Below are 18574 nucleotides of genomic sequence, written 5' to 3'. Positions count from 1 at the left end.
GTGGCCCGAGTCCCCCCCATGTTGGTCCACCAGCCAGACACTTCCACATACTTTATTGGAGCAGAGCAGCACACTCGGATGCCATCTCAGGTCACAGGATGACAAGAGAGTTACAGGAGCACCGGGACCCTGAGGTGGCTCAGGTGGCAGCTGCGGGAATCATAGTCTCCAGGCCGGCTCACCTGCGCCTCAGTTTCCCCTTTGTGAAATGGAAGGTTATGTTCCCTTCCAGGCCTGACACACTGATGCGATGACATAAAAGTGGGACAAAGGCCACAAGAAAGAGGTTCCTCGTACTCTGGAGCTCCTCCCCCGACTGTGACGCAGAGAAGGGGACTTTGCCTGCCTGTGCCTGCTGTCTGGGGGAGTCCAGAGTTCAGCTCTCTGAAAACCTTGGCAGGGACAAAGCGAGTCTCGTCTAGACAGCATCTGGATTTTGCAGGAGGGAAACACTTTCTGGAGCCGGCAGTGCAGCGGGCAGGGAACCCGAGAGAATGGTGGCTGCGGCCCGCGAGGGGCAGGTACTGAGTGCAGACAGGCACCCTCCCCAGGCCCCAGGCCCTGAGCCACACCACGGACCCTTTCTGGGAAAGCAGGCAGCGGCCTGGTTCACAGAATCCCCAGGCAGAAGCTTGGCAACTGGCCCGACCGCCAGAGGGCGTGTCGGCAGCTTACTCCTCCCGGAGCTTTTCCGGGGCAAGGCTGGTGGCCTGGGACGCTGTCTTCCGCCTGCTGGGGCTGCCCCCACCCAAAGCCAGCCCAAGGCCCAGGGCCACCAGGGCCAGGACGTGGATGCAGAAGTAGATGGAGGCCCAGTAGCGGAGGGTGTCGCCCATGGAGAGCAGCACGAAGCCCATGCACATGTAGTCATAGGCCCGCATCTTCAGGAACCAGTGCACCCAGTCCCAGGCCTGCTGGCCGCCCGGGCCCAGCCGCCACCGCAGTGCCGACTCCAGCCGGCCCTCGGCTGCCAGGCACAGCGGGATGGTCAGGAAGCTCAGGTAGTAGCCAGGGTGCAGGCCGTGCCAGTAAGCGCTCAGCAGCATGGTCCAGGCGCTCCTGCAAGGAGGGAGAGTGTCAGGACCTAGGAGTCCCAGGCCCCCCGACCCCCCTCCCTCAGATTTGGGAGTCTCTACTCTTTTCAGAAGCCCAGTGAACCTCCCTCTCATCACTGTTGTTCCTCCCCACCGGAGTACCCAAGCCCCCGTGCTCCCACCCACTTCTTCTTTGGAGATCCAGGCTTGAGATTGCCGATCCAGCCCTGGTTGGCGTGGCTCAATGGATTGAACACTGGCCCGAGAACCAAAGGGTTGCAGGTTCGATTCCCAGTCAGGGCACATGCCTGGGTTGTGGACCAGGTACCCAGCAGGGGGCACGTGAGAGGCAACCACACTGAAGTTTCTCTCCCTCTCTTCCCCACCCCCCAAAATAAATAAAAATCTTAAAAAAAAAAAGGAAAAGAGGCTCTTTCTTGAGGCCAACTTATGTTTGGTTGAAGACATGCTGTGTAAAGGACTCTTAAGGGCGGGCCTGTAAAAAGGGTGAGATTTCTTTCTATCTTGGTGACCTCACTGGCGAGTGACCTGTGATAGGCATGGCAATCTGGCTTAATGCATCCTCAACAGAACTATGTTCTTTCTTTCCTGCTGATGGTGGAGAGAGAATTCTCTGGCTTGGCCGGATTTAAAGACATTTTCCCCAGGGGGGTGGAAGAGTGGAGAACAGGACAGGAGGATTCATAGCCAGGAACGTCAGACTTGTCCTCCATCCGATCTGCTTCCTACGCTTCCTTCCCAGCTCCCTGTGCAGCAGACACTCTCCAAAGACCCGTCTCAACTCCTTGACGTCTCTCTTCTGTTCTCTCTTGAAACTCCCCAGCCTGCCTTTCACTTCCACTCTCCTCACTGCTCCCGTTAAGGTTGCTGCCTTCCATCACGCCCAGCCCAGTGGCACACCTGCCTTTATTGCACCAAGCTTCTGGAAGCATCCGACTAAAATGATGCCTCCCGCTGGGACTCCTTAAAACATTTCCTTTCCTCACCCCACCGCCTGGAATGAACACTTTCCAGACTCCCCTCCAATCTCACGGCTGTATCTTTGCTCCTCCTCCTCCCTGGTCCGCACCAGGCTTTCTCAGTCTCAGCATTACTGACATTCCAGGCTGGCCGGTTCTTTGTTGCAGGACTGTCCTGTGAGCACCCTAGGATGCTGAGCAGCATCCCTGGCCTCCACCCACTAGATGCCAGGAGCACCTCTCGGTTATGACAAAAAGCGTCCCCACCTGTTGCCAAATGTGCCCTGGGGGGCATTGCCACAGCCCCAGTCGAGAACCTGGGCTTAAACACTGCACTGCCTCGAGTTTTAATATCACCTATTCCTGATGATGCTCAAGTATCCACTTCTACCAGCCTTTTTGTGAAACCACCAGAATCACAGAACTAACAGCCTCTCCAATAACCCCAGCTGGAGATCTAACAGTCACCTCAAAGTTAGCCCAAGGCTCACTTCCTATTACACCCACTCCCGCAACTTCCTCCTGCCCAGTCTTCTTCCCCTTCTCAGGAAATGGCCCTGCCCTGCCCTCAGTCACTCGCGCCCACCACCTGGGTGTCGTGTTTCACACCCTCTTTTTCTCATGCCCCACATCCAGTCCGTGGCACTCCCGAGTCCTCAAATCCATCCACTTCCAGCCTCTGCTTCCTACTCCAGGACACCATCATCTCCCAACTCACTAGCCCCAAGGGCTCCGAATTTGTCCCCTGGCTTTACTTCCTGCTGCCTTCCTCCACTTCTACCTCCTGCACACAAGGCCAGAGTCGATCTTCAGATCATAAATCAGGTCACACACTGAGCTAAGTCCACCTTCAGAACTTGCCACCACCAATGGCTTCCTTAGGAGAAAGTGCCATCGGGTATCCTGACCTCATCTGGTGTCTCCAGGGAGGCTGAGAGACCCTCGGGAGATGGCCCAATGTGCCTGAGTCTCACTGTCCTCATCTGTCAAATGGGAGTAACAGTTCCTACTTCCCAAGGTTGTGAAGATAAGGGAGGGCACAAGGTCTCCTCCCCAAGACACAGTGGGAGTGAAGAATGATAGAACCTAACACACAGCTAGCACTTACCTGCCAGGCCTCACGTTAAGTACACGTCATACTTTATCTCGCTCAGTCCTCACATCAGCCTATGAAACAGGTAACACCATTCCCCTCACGTGTCAGAGGAAACAGAACTCACTGTCCCAGGATTCTTAGCTAGTTTCCAGAGCTGAGATTTCAGAAAGTCTAGCTATTGAGTCCACGGGATTCACTGTACTCCTTCTGTCCAGTAAGGCTGACTTTACAAAGGTAGAAACTGAGGCCCAAAGACAGTGAAGCATTCACCAGGGTAATGCAAGTCAGCGGAAGCACAAGTTCGGGAAACTACAACTCCCATGATGGTCAGGGGTGGGAGGCTCAGCCCGAGAAGGTGCAAGCGGCCCCGGGTGCTGCTGGGAGATGTAGTTCCGTATGGTGTAGGGCTGGCAAGCTCACCTGAAGACATAGGAGCTGGTGGGCGCACTCTTGTAGATGTACTGCGCCAGCCACCACTGCACCGTCATGTTCCAGTACCGCATGCCCTCCCGCACCCGCACGCAGAAGTCTGTGTGGTAGCAGTCGATGTTGCGGATGGTCTCATAGTCGTACTCCAGGGCAGCCGCCTTCTCCAGACTGGGGGGTGGAGGATGAGGTGGGGGACAGACATGCAACTCAGCCAGGCCCCTTCCCGACACTGGCTACTGTCCCAGCCCCGGTGCTAAGGAGGGGATCCTGCGCAGATGACAGCCCTCTCTGGCTGTCCAAATGGCTAGGGCAACGGGGGAGGGTACCCCAGACAAGGAGCCCTTTTGGGGGAGGATGGTGAAAAGGGGGCGCAGAGTTCAACAATAATTGTTCTCTTGGAAATGAGGCCCTGCGAAAAAGCCGTGAAGGGCTACCTGTTGCTAGGCTACTGGTCCTTAGCAACCTGACTCTTCACCGGATCTCCGATGCCAGCAAAAGACCATTCCTTAGCAACCAAGCTCGGTGTATTTAGAGAAATCTGCAAGTGCGGTCCTTTTGGTGTTGTCAGATATGGTGGTTGCTAGGAAAGTAGTATCTTTAACCATGAGGTGGTCCGTGGTTGCTAAGGAGATGTTCTAGGCCTGGATGGTGTTGTTGCTAGGAAAAGGGTGTTCCTTAGCAACAATGCCTTGGATGTCTAGAAAAGTTTGCGGAAAGGGCCTTTGGCTATTGGTCCATATGATTGTTCAAGTGTCATCCCCAGCAAAACGGTGGTTCCTGGGTCACTGGCGGTAACACCCCCTTGCTGCGGGGGACATCCTTGGCCCACCTGAGCCCCTAGGGACTTCTTTATTAAGATTTATTTATTTATGTATGTATTTTTAGAGAGAAGGGGAGGAGAGAGGGATAAAAACATCAGTGTGTGGTTGCCTCTCACACACCCCCTAGTGGGGGCCTGGCTGGCAACCCAGGCATGTGCCCTGACTGGGAATTGAACCTACGACCATTTGGTTCGCAGGCCCTCACTCAGTCCACGGAGCTACACCAGCCTGGGCCCCGGTGGCTTCTGATAATGGAGGGGAGCCATCCACTCGGAGTGGGGCTAGCAGGGTTAGAAAAGCCTTCCAGCCCTGGCTCGGGAGCTCAGTTGGTTAGAGCACCATCCCAATATGCCAAGGCTGTGGGTTCAGTGCCCAGTCAGGGTACATGCAAGACTCAGCCAGTGAATGCATAAAGAAATGGAATAAAGAATTGATGTTCTTCATTTTCTCTTTCTCAATTCAGTAAAAAAACAAACATTTTTTAAAAAGAAAAAAAGGCTTTGGCTTCCCCCTGACATTATCTGGGGGACGCCCTCTCCAGTAACTGGAAGCCCACATGAGGGCAGTGGGAAAAAGTTCATGTTGGGGGGCCATCTCCCCCAAAACGGAATGGCAGTTCACATGTAGGAGGGGATGGCCCCACCCTATCAAGGAATATTTCGTAACTTACATAGAGGAGGGGCTGCTCCCCCAGCCTTGGCTGAAGCTGACCATGGTTTCTAGTAACAGTCAGTCCATTCTCTGTTGCTAGGGGCACCGTTTCCCCAGCAACCCAGGAGCAACACTTCCTTAGCAACAAGAGAGCTGTTAGATGACCACCAGTGCTTCTTACCTGGCACTGCAGGAGCTAGAGGGGGTGGCATTACTAGCAACAATGTCAATCCTTTGTTACCTTAGCAACATAAGTTCCTTAGCAACATGAGAAGGTAACCTGTGGTTGCTAGGAATGGTGTCTGCTCTGCTAGAGGCCAGCGCCATCAGAGATGCGGTTTCTTTAGAAACAGAGGACACCTGCAGGTTATGTGCTAACACCCCATGGGCGGGAGTGCTGGCTCCTAGCAACAAAGGGGCAGTTTAGAGGTTGCCGTTTCCATGGCAGCAAAGAGCATCCCTTTTGGCTGGAAGGATTGGACCAAGGTTGTTAGGGAACCCACTTCCCTAGCAACCAAGAGTGTCCAGTTTCCTAATGAACCATTTCCCTAGCAACAAAAGAGCAAGCCATCACCACCCAAGGATAGCAACCAGGAACAACTGGGTTATTGGGGTGACGCTTCCATGGCAACAGAGGGATGGCAAATGGTTGCTAGGATATCACCTTCCTTTTCCTAGCAACAAAGAGCAATCCCTCATCCCAAAGGGTGGCAAGCGCTGGCAACAAGGGATTATCCATAAGGATTAGGAGTGCTGTTCCCCAGCACAGGAGAAGATGGGCTGTGGTGGCCCAGGGGTGACGCTGCGCCAACAACAGGTGGTGGGCCTGCCCCCTGCTCCCCAATATCCTCCCCGCTAGGGGCAGGGCCAGCCCGTGGTGATGGGGCCTGCCGGGCCTTGGGTCACCTCCCTCCCGCCGCCTGACCTGCTGGGGGGTGGGCATTGGAGGGTGGGGCCGGCCCCGGCCCGGGCTTTGGCGGCCACAGGGTAGGCCCCGAAGCCGGCGGCAATGCAGCCGCACTCAGCCGCAATCCAGGCCACGTAGAAGCGCATGCGGAAGGTGAAGAAGACGGGGACCATGTAGAAGAGGCGGGCGGGCAGCGGGCGGGCGTAGAACGCGTCCTCGCGCACGGCCTCCAGCGGGAAGAGGTGCGAGGACAGCAGGAAGAGCAGGCCAAAGAGCGGGGCCGGCCAGGCGCGGCGCAGCAGGGGCCGCAGGCTGGGCACTGCGTCGGGGAAGGGCTGCTCCAGCCAGTCCAGGTACGTGCGGTAGCGGAAGAACGGGCCTGTGGCGGGAGGGGCAGGGGCAGCCGTCAGAGACTGGGCCTGGTGGGGACCGGGGAAGGAGACCCGCAGAGGGGAGGACCAGGGATTCGGAGAGAAGAAAAGATGGACAGATACTTGTAGAGAGGGACAAAGACCCCCGACAGTGAGAGGCAATGAGGCTCTGATTCAAATGGAGTCGGTCAGAGAGACAGACTCATTCCCAGGAACCCCGGAGGACTCTGCGCTTCGTTCTCTGCGCTAGGAGACCCCGGGGAGGTGTTCCAGCAGGAAGTGCCGAGTCCTGGTCACGTTTCAGGAGGACCCTTCGGCTGCTGAGCAGGGTGGGGACAGCGGAAGGACAGTGATGGACAATGCGAGACTGTTTCAGATGACACGATGGCCTGGCTTCGGGCAGGGGCAGGGGAGATTAACAGAAGTGACAGGGGCCCTGGCTGGTGTGGCTCAGTGAACCAAGCCCTGGCCTGCGAACCAAAGGGTCGCAGGTTGGATTCCCAGTTGGGACACACGCCCGAGTTGTGGGCCAGGCCCCCAGTAGGGGGCGTGCGAGGCAACCACACATTGATGTTTCTCTCCCTCTCTTTCTCCCTCCCTTCCCCCTCTAATAATAATAATAATAATAATAATAATAATAATAATAATAATAATATAATAATAAACAACAAAGAAGTGGCAGGTGTAAGGAGCCTTACAGGTCACAAAAAGCCACATGCCACACACTTCCATTCTAAAATGTTCCCAATAAACAAAACCACACGAACAGAAAGTTAATCAGTGGTTTCCAGGGGCTGGGATTGCAAAGAGGTTCGGGGGATGGGGCTAAAGAGGGCATTGTTTCCTTTCCGGGTGATGACATTGCCCCCAGCTATGTGGCAGGGATAGTTGCACACTTCTGTGAATATAGCAAAAACCAGCGAACCGGATGTGATTCTCGGTGGGAAAATATGTCAGTGACAGCTGAATAAAGTTGTCATAAAAACCAGAGCCTTGTATGAGGTCGACATTCATGACAAGCATTTTCTGAAACTAAAATGCAGCCGTAAGCTGTGCATATCTGTTCTCTGGGCAGTAAGTCTGCATAGACTTTTCTCCTTCATCTCCTATTTGCCCCTAGAAAAGCTATGGGGATCGTAGACTGGGAGCAATGCGTGTCTCCCCTGGAGGAGCCTCGGGTCCAGGGGGAGGGTCAGACAGAAGCTCACCCTCAGAGCAGCAGATGCTGGAATGGAGAGGGCGAGGAGCGGCAGGCCTGAGGGGCAGATGTACTCACCTGTCATGATTCCCACGTAGCAGTAGCTGTAGCTGAGCGTCTCCATCAGAGAGGGAACGTTGGGCAGCAGACCCAGGCTGGGCCCCTTGTTGAAGCCTGAGGCCATTTCCTTCCTCTGGGCCAGGTGCAGTTCCTGTACCTCGCTAGCCAGGCTTACCAGCTGGGAGGAAGGGGTGTGTGTGTGGGGGGGGGCACAGGTCAGACCTGGCACCCCCTCACACCACCTCCCTCCCTTAAGCTATACCCCTCTCGGGAGCCCAGGGATGCTGGGGTGCAGCTGGGAGCTGAGCTCTACTCCCCAGGGAGCATCTAGAGTTGTATGCTCCAAAAAAAATATGGCATTTTTGTTCCTCTATTGCTGGTAGGCCTTCCCCGGGGCTCACTCCTGGGCCGGCTGGGCCTCATTTTTCTGTTCTCTCCCTTTGTAGTTTTAGATACCCCCACCCACACCTCGTGACTCCCCAACTCTACCCTCGGCCAGGCTTCTCTCCTCCAAACCTATTCACCAAGTTGCCCCTTACCAATACTCAGATGTCTACTGGGCATGTGCACAGTGGAACCTGGTATTACCCGTTCTCTGAACCAGGTGTCTGCTTCTAGACTCTTGCTTCAGGCAATGGCACCACCATCCAATAGCTCCCCACATCTATTCCTTTAGGTCTCTCTTTTGTTTTGCCCCCATTACCAGGCTCAATATGCTCAGCCTGCTCCTTCACGTCTGCTCTCTACCCTTTTCTGCATAGACCCAAGGCCGGCTCTGCATCAGGGAAGAGCTCTGCACCTTCCCGCTTCTTGTTTAGTCCACCGAGAGCCTCAGGTGGAGAGGGAGAAAGGCAGGACTGAGGGCTGGAGTTTCATTCCCTTGTAGGACTGCTTTGGGCTGGTGCGACCCCAGGTACATCTCAGGATGGGTGCCTCTACATGTCTTCTCCTTCCAGGCCCCCCCACCTGCACCTCCTCTCTCCCCTGGCGACCCTCCCCGGCTGCTGGCCCAGGATTCCTGCACTGTCCCTCCTGGCTCCTCCACGTCCTCCACCCTGTTGTAAATGATAAGTCCTCAAGCTATCCTAAATGCCGCGTTTCCTCTTGGGACTCAGACTGCCGACCCACTGACAGCCTGAGCAAGCCGCCACCACTGCTTGCCAGCTGGGCTTTGATTACAGAGCCTGACCTCATCCCATCTTGCCCTTTCTGCTGCAATCTCCTCGAAGTACCCAGAGTATTTTCCAATGTGCAAGTTTGGTCCCATGACAGCAACACTCCAAAAACCTCTTCCAAGGGATCTTGGGCCCCCATAGGAAGAACTCCAAACTCCTGACGTTGGCTCACAAGGCCCTGCGTGGTGTGGCCCCTGCTGTTCCTCCTTCCTTCTTGGACCAATCCTTGTTCCTCCAACTCTTCTGGCTAAGCAACGGCTGCCTGTCCTGAATTCCCATCCTGAAGAGACCTGGCTTGCTGTTCACTGACGTGTCGCCAGACGCCAGGGCACGGTGGGAACTCACCACTGGGGTGGGGCCTGAGGATCTCTTTTCACCCATCTTCCCAGGAGACTTGAGAGCCAGACCTGGATGTCCCTGTTTCATGTGCTTAGATAAGAACCTTCTCCTCAAAGCTGCTCTTCCTCTTTTGCAACATGGCTTGCCCCAAAGATGCAAGGACACGTTAGTGGGCACTTACTTAGCATCTGGCATCTACGCCGGCGTTATTCGGGATACCTCTTTACCCCAGGGAAGAGCTGCGGGTTGAAGTCCCGCCCCCGGGTGTGTGGGAGATAAAATCCAGCCTCCCCTGTCCCCCACCGGAGCATCAGGGAGCGGTAGGTAGAATTGGGGGGTTAACTGGCACAGGAGAGGGTGGAGGAGAATCTGACCTTCAGCGTCAGCAGCAGCTGGACAGCATTGGTGAAGGGCGTGGGAGTGGGCAGACCCAGCAGGCTGAGTGCGCGGAAGAACAGGAGGTAGGAGAAGGTCCAGGCTAAGGCCAGGGAGTGGCAGGAGCTGGGGCAGAGGAAGGAGGCTGTGGTGCTGAGCTCGGGCACTTGGCCTCCACCTCCCCGGATTCTAATTACAAATCCTCCCCCACCTCCCCACCTTCAGAGACAGAAAATGGGGGCAGAATGAGCAAGACTGACACAGCAGTAAAAGAGGCACAGCCACATACAAATACGCACAGTAACAGTGAAAAGCATGAGAAGAGGTTAAGAGAGGCTTCAGGGTGAACACCTTCTACTGGGAGGAAGGGGAGGGAATACCAATGGTGATGGGGCCAGCGGACAGTAATGTCCTCCTCGCTCCTGAATCCATAACATGGATGTAGAGGACCCAGACAAACACATAGGGACAAGACCCAGAAGAAGGCAGGAGAGAAAGAAAAACAACAACAACAACAACAACAATAACAGACAAATGAAGAAACAAGAGATAAACAAGAGATGTCCACAGAGTGAGGCAGAAATCAAGAAAGACCCACAGAGGAAACAGGTTGCTTCCTCTCTCCCTCCATTCTCCCCACACCCCATCCTCACCGGGGCTGGGCCTGAATGAGGGCCCAGGTCCCAAGGACGGTGACCAGAGAGTGCAAAGTGTGGGGGCCACAGGTGAACAAGGTGAGCCCCAGGCCCACAGCAGCTGCCCCCCATCTCTTGAGCCCAGGTCCTGCAGGGAGAAGAGAGAGTATAAGCCTGGAACCTTCCCGGGGGTGGGGGGGGGTTCCCCCTACCCTGCTCCACCCCTCCTTATTTTCCACTGGGGAGGGAACCTGACTCACCAGCTTTCTTAAAGAGGAAGCCGATGGGGATGGAGATAAGAAGAACCACTAGATATGTCCATTCTTCGGGCGACATGGTCTGGGGGAAGGGCAGAGGTTCGTAATGAGAACCCAGGAACCCAGGACTCCGAGCCGCTCCGGTTTAGAGGATTCGGGAATCCGCTCCTTGGCCCCAGTTGTCGAGGACCGTGGAGTCCTACCCCCAGCTCCTCTCTGACAACATAAGAATCCGGACCTCTAGGTCCTTCCTCGTTAGAGAATAGAGGATTCCATCTCCAGGCCCCCTCTTTTGAGAACCCAGACCTCTACCCCTCCTCTCCTGTGAGATCCCAGGAGGCCAGACCTCCAGCCCCCTCCTCCTTCGAGGACCCAGGAATCACTTTCTGGTCCCCTGGAGCCTCCTCCCTCTTCGAGCACGCAGGTCTCCAGACCCACACCCGCCTTCGAGGGGCTCAGAGGAGTCCAGGTCTCCAGCTTGCACCTGTTTTGGAGCTCCAGACCCCTCTTCTGCCTACAACCGGGAAAGCGGGCCCCATAAGGGTCTTTTCAGGTCCTCTCCCCAGCCCCACTCCGACTTCGAGCACCCAGCGAGGTCGGGTCCGCCCAGCGAAGCCACAGGCGGTTATGCCACCCCGAGTTTGGCAGCCCTCCAGCGCCGCCTCCGCCCCCGTACCCCGCCGATCCACCGCGACTCATCCGCGTCTACCGGCTTTCCCACCTGGGCCCACCTGGGCCCACCTGGGCCCGGCTCCGCGGTCCACCCCGGGCCGGCCACGCCTCCCCGCCCAGCACGTCCCCGCTTCTCTCTGGGGCGGCCGACCTGCGCGATCCGGAGCCGGGTGAGCCGACCCCGTCCGGCTACGGTCTAGGCCGGGAAAGAGCTGGCACCCGGCGCCGGAAGCACGCGTCCGCGGCTAGAGCTGGACGCAGGATCTACCCAGCCGAATACTCCACGAGGCGGGGCTTCACGATCTGAAGGCGGAGGCTCCAGAGCTTCGGGCTCAGAGACTTGACCAACCTGGGAAGAGGGCGGGGCCTGGACAGCGTTCAGAAGGCGGCGGGAGACAGCTTGGAGGCGGAGCTAAGTGCTTCGGAGTTCTTCGGAAGTAGTCGAATACTGAAGGTCTGTGTTCGGCAGTAGATGGAGCCAGAGCTTCGGACGGAGATGGGAGGGGCCACAGCTTCGGTTCCCTTCGGAGAGAGTTCGGTGCCAGTGACCTGGGTTTGCTGATAAGAGGAATCTTACATTTAGGAGGGAGGCGGGGCCACAGGCTCGGGCCACGTGAAAGAGGCGGGGATCTGGACTTTCCCAGGGCCAATGTGTCCTTTCGTGAAGGGGTGGGGCTCCGGGCTCCCAGGAGGGCGGGGCCAGGGAAAGGCGTTTCAAGTTCAGAAGTCACAGAACACTATGGACAAGGGGAGGAGCGTTTCGGGGGGCGGGGTTAAGGTGTTCCACTTTAAGGGAAAGGCGGGGCTACGGCCCTGAGGGGCGGGGCCCAGGCGTCCGGCTTCGCGGAGGTGAGGTGTGACGAAATTGACGCAAGGTGGGGGGGCCTTACGGGGGTGTTGCGTGAAAGAAGCAGCGCTTGGCACGCCGCGTAGGGGGTGGCACCGCTGCGACTGCGAGTAGGTGTTTACGAGTTGCCTAACTGGTTTTCTCGGAGGACGGTGCCACATTCTGAAGAGAAGCGAGGAGGCGACCGCGCGCCCGCGTGTGGGGTGAGCCCGCCCGAGCGTAGAATGGACGGCTGGTGCTCAGGGGGGCGGGGCCTCCGGCTGTGTGGCTCTGTCTGGGGGCGGGGACTCCCTAATTGGGGGACCGCCGGTGGCCGCAGGATGTGCGGCCACAGGCTGCGGAAGAACGGAGCCAATGGTGCGCAAACAACCATTGCTTCTGTTCGGAAAGGGGCGGGTCTGTTCGGACGGGCCGAGGGCTCCCGAACGCGGAACTGCCTACCTTCGGGAAGGGGCGGGCCTCGTGCTGGGGGAGGAGCCGAGTTCCTAGCCTTCCGAATCGGAGTTGGCTTTGGCCTCTGGAGGTCCCCACACCTGACCCGAAGGCCAGAACGGACACACCTGCTTTGCGAGAGGACGATGCAAGTGGACCTCTGGAAGGGGGCGTGACCCCGCTAGGAGGCTTTTCTCGGAGGCGCGAAGGCGCGATGGCATGATGGCGGGTGCTGCGACAGCCTTGGCCCAGACCAGAATGCTGACACGGGTGCCTCGGCGAGGGAAAGGGCCTTGTTTCCCGCGGCCCTGGGCCTGGTTGAACCGCCGGGGGGTGGTGCCTGCCGCCAGGGGGCGGGGCCTGCCCCCCTCTCGCGTTCCGCAGGTGGCGGACCGCGAGGCTAGCGGGGCTCTACCCACCCGAGGCCCAGGGGCGGTGCTTCACCCAGATCCCTGAGGCGGTGGGAGCGCTCCGGACCGCTCTATTGTAACCCAGGTGCCCGGGCTCCCGTAGGAGGATGCTGGTGGTGGAGGTGGCGAACGGCCGCTCCCTTGTGTGGGGGACCGAAGCAGTGCAGGCGCTGCGGGAGCGACTAGGAGTTGGGGGTCGCACGGTGGGCGCCCTGCCCCGCGGGCCCCGTCAGAACTCGCGACTGGGTCTCCCGCTGCTGCTGATGCCCGAGGAGGCGCGGCTTCTGGCTGAGATAGGCGCTGTAACCCTGGTCAGCGCCCCGCGCCCGGATCCCCGCGAACACAGCCTGGTAAGGGGGGCGGCCAAGGGGCTCGAATTCGACTTGCGGGAGAAGATGGAGACTTGGACTCCGAGATCCTGAGTGGAGGAGGGGTCTACGAGTCATGGATTCTGGGATAACATGGGAGTGGCAGACTGGGGATCCACAGGTTCAGGCCCTGAGATGGGAAGGATCAGGGAGTCAGGATTCCGGGCTTCCTCGGGGAGGGCATACCTGTATCCTGAGGTTGCAGCTAAGTTTACTTCTCAGGCTGTGGCATCCTACAAGCGCCATCAGGAGCAGGGCTTCCAGGAGCAAAGTGCCCTGGCAGCTGAGGCCCGTGAGACCCGTCGTCAGGAGCTCTTAGGGAAGATCGCAGAGGGCCAGGCTGCCAAGAAACAGAAGGTGCAACAGGATTCAGCGACAAGTGAGAGTCAGGAGGCCAGTGGAAACCAAGCGGCTGGAGATAATGGGGCCAGTGCTAGCCAGGCTCCTGGAGAACAGGAGGAAGCAGGTGAGGATGGGAGGTGCAGACCAGGGGTTAGGGGAAGGGGGTGAGAGAACTTTTGGGATTTTTGGCTGGGACTCTAGGGCCTGGATTCCCTCGGGGATGGGAAGACTTTGTGTCTTGGAGTCACCCAACTCTTGGGTTTACCTCCCTAGGATCCACCTCTCCCCAACCAGGGCCTTCAGATGGAGTCATCCCCTTGCCCAGGTCTGCTATGCTCGTCCAGCTAGCCACTGCTAGGCCTCGACCCATCAAGGCTAGGCCCCTGGATTGGCGTGTCCGGTCCAAGGACTGGCCCCATGCTGGCCGTCCAGTCCATGAGCTGCGCTACAGCATCTACAGAGACCTGTGGGAGCGAGGCTTCTTCCTCAGTGCGGCTGGCAAATTTGGGGGCGACTTCCTAGTCTATCCTGGTGAGTTTGGGTTGGGACCTCTGGTTGCTGCCCCTTTCTTCACAATCCCACCACATTCTGCATTTTTCCTTTGTCTCATTTCCTCAGCTTCTGAAACACATGGAAGGACAGGCAACACTTGGGAGCCCAAGCTTATTTGGAGAGCAGTACAGGAAATTTTATTAACACGTCCTTTCATCTGGAAGATTCAGTTAGAAATACTTTGATATGATACCAAACATATAAGAAATATTCATTGCAGGATTCCTTAAAGTATTCAAAAGTTAGATAACAACCAGAATAATGAGTAACAGCTTAGTGGTTAAACATCACTGTTAGCTGTCAGAGAAACCATTAGTTGTCAGGTTGGTATAGCTCCATGTACATGTATTTTTAAAGTGACCAAAGGGAGAGAAAAAGAATAGCTTGTAGAAAAATGTGTATAGTAAAAAAAAAGAAAGAAAAACACATATAGTAAAAAGTAAGTCATATTTTATATTGTTACGCAATTATATACACATTATTTAAGTAGTCTTAAAAATTGTGAGTCAAGTGAAAGAATATGAAAGGAACTTATAATAAAATGGATTACTAAGTAGACTAAGAGAACCCCATCAGAAAGGTAGAAAAAGGCGTGAAAGGATGTACTCCAGCCAAACTGAATGGTTACCTCTGAAAGGGAATTTGCATCAGGTATAGCTAAAGAGACTTTTTTAAAAAAAGATTTTATTTATTTATTTTTAGAGGGGAAGGTAGGGAGAGAGGAAGAGAAACATGGATGTGCAAGAGATACATGGATCATTTGCCTCTCACAGCATGCCCTCAGCTGGGTACATTGCCTGCAATCCAGTCATGTGACCTGACTGGGAATCAAAGTGGCGGCATTTCAGTTTGCAGACAAGCAACTGAAATGTCCACTGAGCCACAGCAGCCAGGGGTGGTAAAGGAACTTTTAATGAATCACTTAACATGAATTTGTAGTAAGGGTGTCTTTACTGTGTAACTGAAAGCTTAAAAAAATAAATCTGCAGAGAATCACCCTTTTTATTTCCCCTAAGAATATGAAAAGATAGAGCTACCTGCAAAGTAGTCAGAGCTTAACTGTTGATTGGAAACTGTCCACTAAGTCTTCTGCAGATGAGGTGTGAGAGTCTTAGCACTGGGTAATGTATATGGGTGGACTTTAGTGCTGGTACACTTTTATACTCCTTGAGAAAAATTTTGAGGAGACAAATTTCTAAGCCTAAGGATATCTGTTTTAAAATACTCACAGTGGCTCTGACTGGTGTAGCTCAGTGGATTGAGCACGGGCCTGTGAAGCAAAGGGTCGCCAGTTCGATTCCCAGTCAGGGCACATGCCTGGGCCAGGTCCCCAGTAGGGGCCACATGAGAGGCAACCACACGTTGATGTTTCTCTCCCACTCTTTCTCCTTCCCTTCCCCTCTCTCTAAAAATAAATAAAATACTAAAAAATAATAATAATAAAAAAATACTCACAGTGATTGCTAAAATGATTCCCTTTCTCCTTCCTATGTCTGGTCTTCGACCCAGTGTTATTGGAATTGCTGCATGCCTCTCTTCCTTACCCAGGTGACCCGCTCCGTTTTCATGCCCACTACATTGCCCAGTGCTGGGCTCCTGGGGATCCCATCCCGCTCCAGGACCTGGTTTCTGCTGGCCGCCTCGGAACCAGCGTCAGAAAGACATTGCTCCTCTGTTCTCCACAGTCTGATGGTAAGGTGGTCTACACCTCCTTGCAGTGGGCCAGCCTGCAGTGAACTCCAGAGACCTGTGGGGTGTGGGTGTATCTGTGGCAAGAGCCTTTCTAGGTGGTCCCAAGTTCATCTCTGCGTGGGAGGAGAGGACACCTTCCGACCTCTTCCTATGGTTAGTTTTTGACTGCAAATTTATAAACACTATATTCTTTTTATGCGCCTCCATGTTTTAAAGCACTTGTTGGCTGTATTGTTTTTGTAGTTATCTATTTCCAAACTGGGAACTTCTTGAGAATGAAGACTGGTTTGATTCATCTCTATTTTCTACGGGGCTTAGGTCCCAAGAGCTCTCAATAAACTTGTTGAATAAATGTGGAGCTGTGATTTGAATCCTTAGGACAGTCCTGGGAAATGTGGCCATTTTCATCTTCTTATACAGATGACGAAAAGCCTAGAGGAGGAGAAATGATTTGTCCAAGGTCACACAGCTAGTAAGCAGCAGGGCTGGGATTTAAAACCTGGTCTTTGTGACTCTGAATGAAGCCTGAGCCATTCCCAGTGTTAGACTTCCTTTTGGGAAGATTTTCATGAAATAGTTCAGATGCATACAAGGATATAAATGAAAATAACACATGAACAGCTGGTATAGCTCAGTGGATTGAGTGCCAGACTATGAACCAAAGGGTTGCCAGTTTGACTGTCAGGGCACATGCCTGGGTTTCAGGCCAGGCCCCCAGTGGGGGCCACATGAGAGGCAGCCACACATTGATGTTTCTTCCCTCTCTTTCTCCCTCCCTTCCCATCTCTAAAAATAAATAAATGAAATCTTAAAAAAAAACAACACATGAACTAAAAAGAAGGAGGTAAGTGTTGCTGTTTGACTACAGGAGTTAGAGTGGGGAGGGGAATGTCAGGAAGCGCTCTTGGACCTTCTGGAATATTGGTGGTGTTCTTTTTCTTGGCCTGATAAGTATTTATACAGGTGTTTGAAAATTATTTTTTATACTGTACATTTATGTTCTAGATCTTTTTTATGTGTGTATCATATTCCATAATTTTTATAAAAGTTAAAACACAGGTATAAAATATGTATTTATAAAATGATCCCTATATCTATCTTTTTGCTTAAGAAATTACCAGGCCGTTATCAGTACCAACTTTCAACGTTTATACATATATTGAAACAATGTGTAGTTAGGACTAACCCCTGCTTGACTAATACTATTCTTTGTGTCTCTTTGGTAATTGGCTTGTAAATATACTCTCCAACGTTCCTCTCTGCAACAAAGTAAAGATCCTCTTTAAAAACTATTGTGAGATCATCCACATGCCAAAAAAACCCCAAAACAAAAACCTAGACACAGACCCTTACACCCCTGACCAAAAAATTACCTCCAAATTCTTTGTAGACCTAAATGTAAAATCAAAGCTATAACAGTCTAAAACTCCTAGGATATAACCTAGATGACCTAGGGTTTGGCAATGACATTTTAGATGCAACACCAAAGCCATGATCCACAAAAGAAAGAATTGATAAGATGGACTATGTTAAAATGAAAAACTTGGAGAAAATATTGCAAAAGACATATGTGATAGAGGACTATTGTCCAAAATATACAAAGAACTCTTAAAACTCAACAATAAAAAAATAAAGTCCATGATTTAAAAAATGGGCTAAAAACCTTGACACCTCATGAAAGAAGATAGAGATAGCAAATAAGCCAATGCAAAGATTCTCCACATCATGTCATCATGAAAATGCAAAGTAACAATGACATACCACTAGATACGTATTAGAATGGCCAAAATACAGGACACTGCCAACACCAAATGCTGCTGCAAATGTGGAACAACAGGAACTTTTCATTGCTGGTGGGAATGCAAATGGTACAGTCACTTTGGAAGACAGTTTGGCAGTTGATGACAATTAAATTACTCTATGCTTCTTGGTATTGACCCAAGGAGTTGAAAACTTAGGCCCCCACAAAAATCTGCACCCATGCTTATAGCAGCTTTATTCATAATCGCCAAACTTTGCAAACAACTAAGATGTCCATCAGTTAGTGAATAGATGTAGTCCATTCAGACATTGGGATATTATTCAGCAGTAAAAAGAAATGAGCTTTCGGGCCATGAAAAGACATGGAGGAACCATAAATGCATATTACTAAGTGGAAAAAGTCATTCTGAAAAGGCTACATTCTGAAAAAGGAACACAGAATTTTTAAGGCAGTGAAAATACTATGTATGACGTCGTAATGGCGATACATGTTATATATTTGTCCAAATCTATAGAATGTACAGTGCTGAGAATGAACTGTAATGTAAACTATGGACTTTGGTGATTACAGTGTGTCAATGCCTTTAAAAAATATACTGTGGCTGGTGTCCCCACATCCAATCAGTCACTGAATTCTATAGACACTACTTTCAAAAACAGGAGACCTAGAATTTAAGCACCTCGTTCACCTTTACTACCAACATGTTGCCAAAAGTCAGGACATCACTCACTCTGATTATTGTAGTAACTTCCTAATTCATTTCCTTGACTTCCACCATTGCCCCTCTATTGTCTGTTTCCAACAGAAAAGCTGCCATAATCAGATTAAAAGGTAGGTCACACCATATCACTCCTCTCTTTATAACTTTGCAATCAGCCCTGGTGGGTCTGGCTCAGTGGATTGAGTGCTAGCCTGAAAACCAACGCATCATGGGTTTGATTCCCAGTTGGCACATCCCTGAGTTGCTGGCTAGGTCCACAGTTGGGGGCGCACGAGAGGCAACCACACATTGATGTTTCTCCCCCTCCCTTCCCCTCTCTAAACATAAATAAATAAAGTGAAATAAAAAAAAAAAAACCCTTTCCAATCACTTCCATCTCTGGGTAAAAGCAAAGGCCCCATGTTGCAGGTTTCTCTTTAACTGACCCCATCCATCCATCCCTCTCTGT

At 53.1% G+C, this 18574-nt stretch overlaps 2 protein-coding genes across 14 annotated transcripts; one reads left to right on the top strand and one right to left on the bottom strand.

The window, feature by feature from the left end:
* Positions 1–38: 38 nt before the first annotated feature.
* MBOAT7 (membrane bound O-acyltransferase domain containing 7) lies at positions 39–12598 on the bottom strand. 9 transcript variants are annotated; one of them, XM_037127593.2, is made up of 9 exons: positions 12289–12598; positions 11350–11549; positions 10332–10410; positions 10090–10219; positions 9436–9562; positions 7566–7725; positions 5937–6297; positions 3531–3707; positions 39–1059 (listed from the first exon to the last, which is right to left on the bottom strand). In XM_037127593.2, exons 3-9 carry the CDS (start codon positions 10405–10407, stop codon positions 672–674), a joined length of 1419 nt encoding a protein of 472 aa, XP_036983488.2. In that variant the 5' UTR covers positions 10408–10410; positions 11350–11549; positions 12289–12598; the 3' UTR covers positions 39–671. The 9 variants fall into 9 exon arrangements, with proteins under 9 accessions (XP_036983488.2, XP_053518542.1, XP_036983482.2 ...); XM_053662567.1 differs by having other exon boundaries at positions 12408–12598; XM_037127587.2 differs by lacking the exons at positions 11350–11549; positions 12289–12598 and adding an exon at positions 11050–11339.
* Positions 11831–17818, top strand: TSEN34 (tRNA splicing endonuclease subunit 34). 5 transcript variants are annotated; one of them, XM_037127599.2, is made up of 6 exons: positions 11833–11849; positions 11996–12050; positions 12793–13039; positions 13280–13523; positions 13673–13930; positions 15500–17818. In XM_037127599.2, the coding sequence occupies exons 3-6, from the start codon at positions 12797–12799 to the stop codon at positions 15685–15687; spliced, it is 933 nt and encodes a 310-aa protein (XP_036983494.2). In that variant the 5' UTR covers positions 11833–11849; positions 11996–12050; positions 12793–12796; the 3' UTR covers positions 15688–17818. The 5 variants fall into 5 exon arrangements, with proteins under 5 accessions (XP_053518545.1, XP_036983494.2, XP_053518544.1 ...); XM_053662570.1 differs by lacking the exon at positions 11996–12050 and having other exon boundaries at positions 11831–11849; XM_053662569.1 differs by lacking the exon at positions 11996–12050 and having other exon boundaries at positions 11836–11849; positions 12775–13039.
* Positions 17819–18574: the final 756 nt, after the last annotated feature.

Source organism: Artibeus jamaicensis, unplaced genomic scaffold, assembly GCF_021234435.1.
Source record: "Artibeus jamaicensis isolate MK-2021 breed Jamaican fruit bat unplaced genomic scaffold, CSHL_Jam_final contig_2566, whole genome shotgun sequence".
In the NCBI taxonomy this organism is placed as follows: Eukaryota; Metazoa; Chordata; class Mammalia; order Chiroptera; family Phyllostomidae; genus Artibeus; species Artibeus jamaicensis.
Note: the sequence above shows the minus strand (reverse complement) of the source record. Positions and strands in the feature narration are given on the sequence as shown.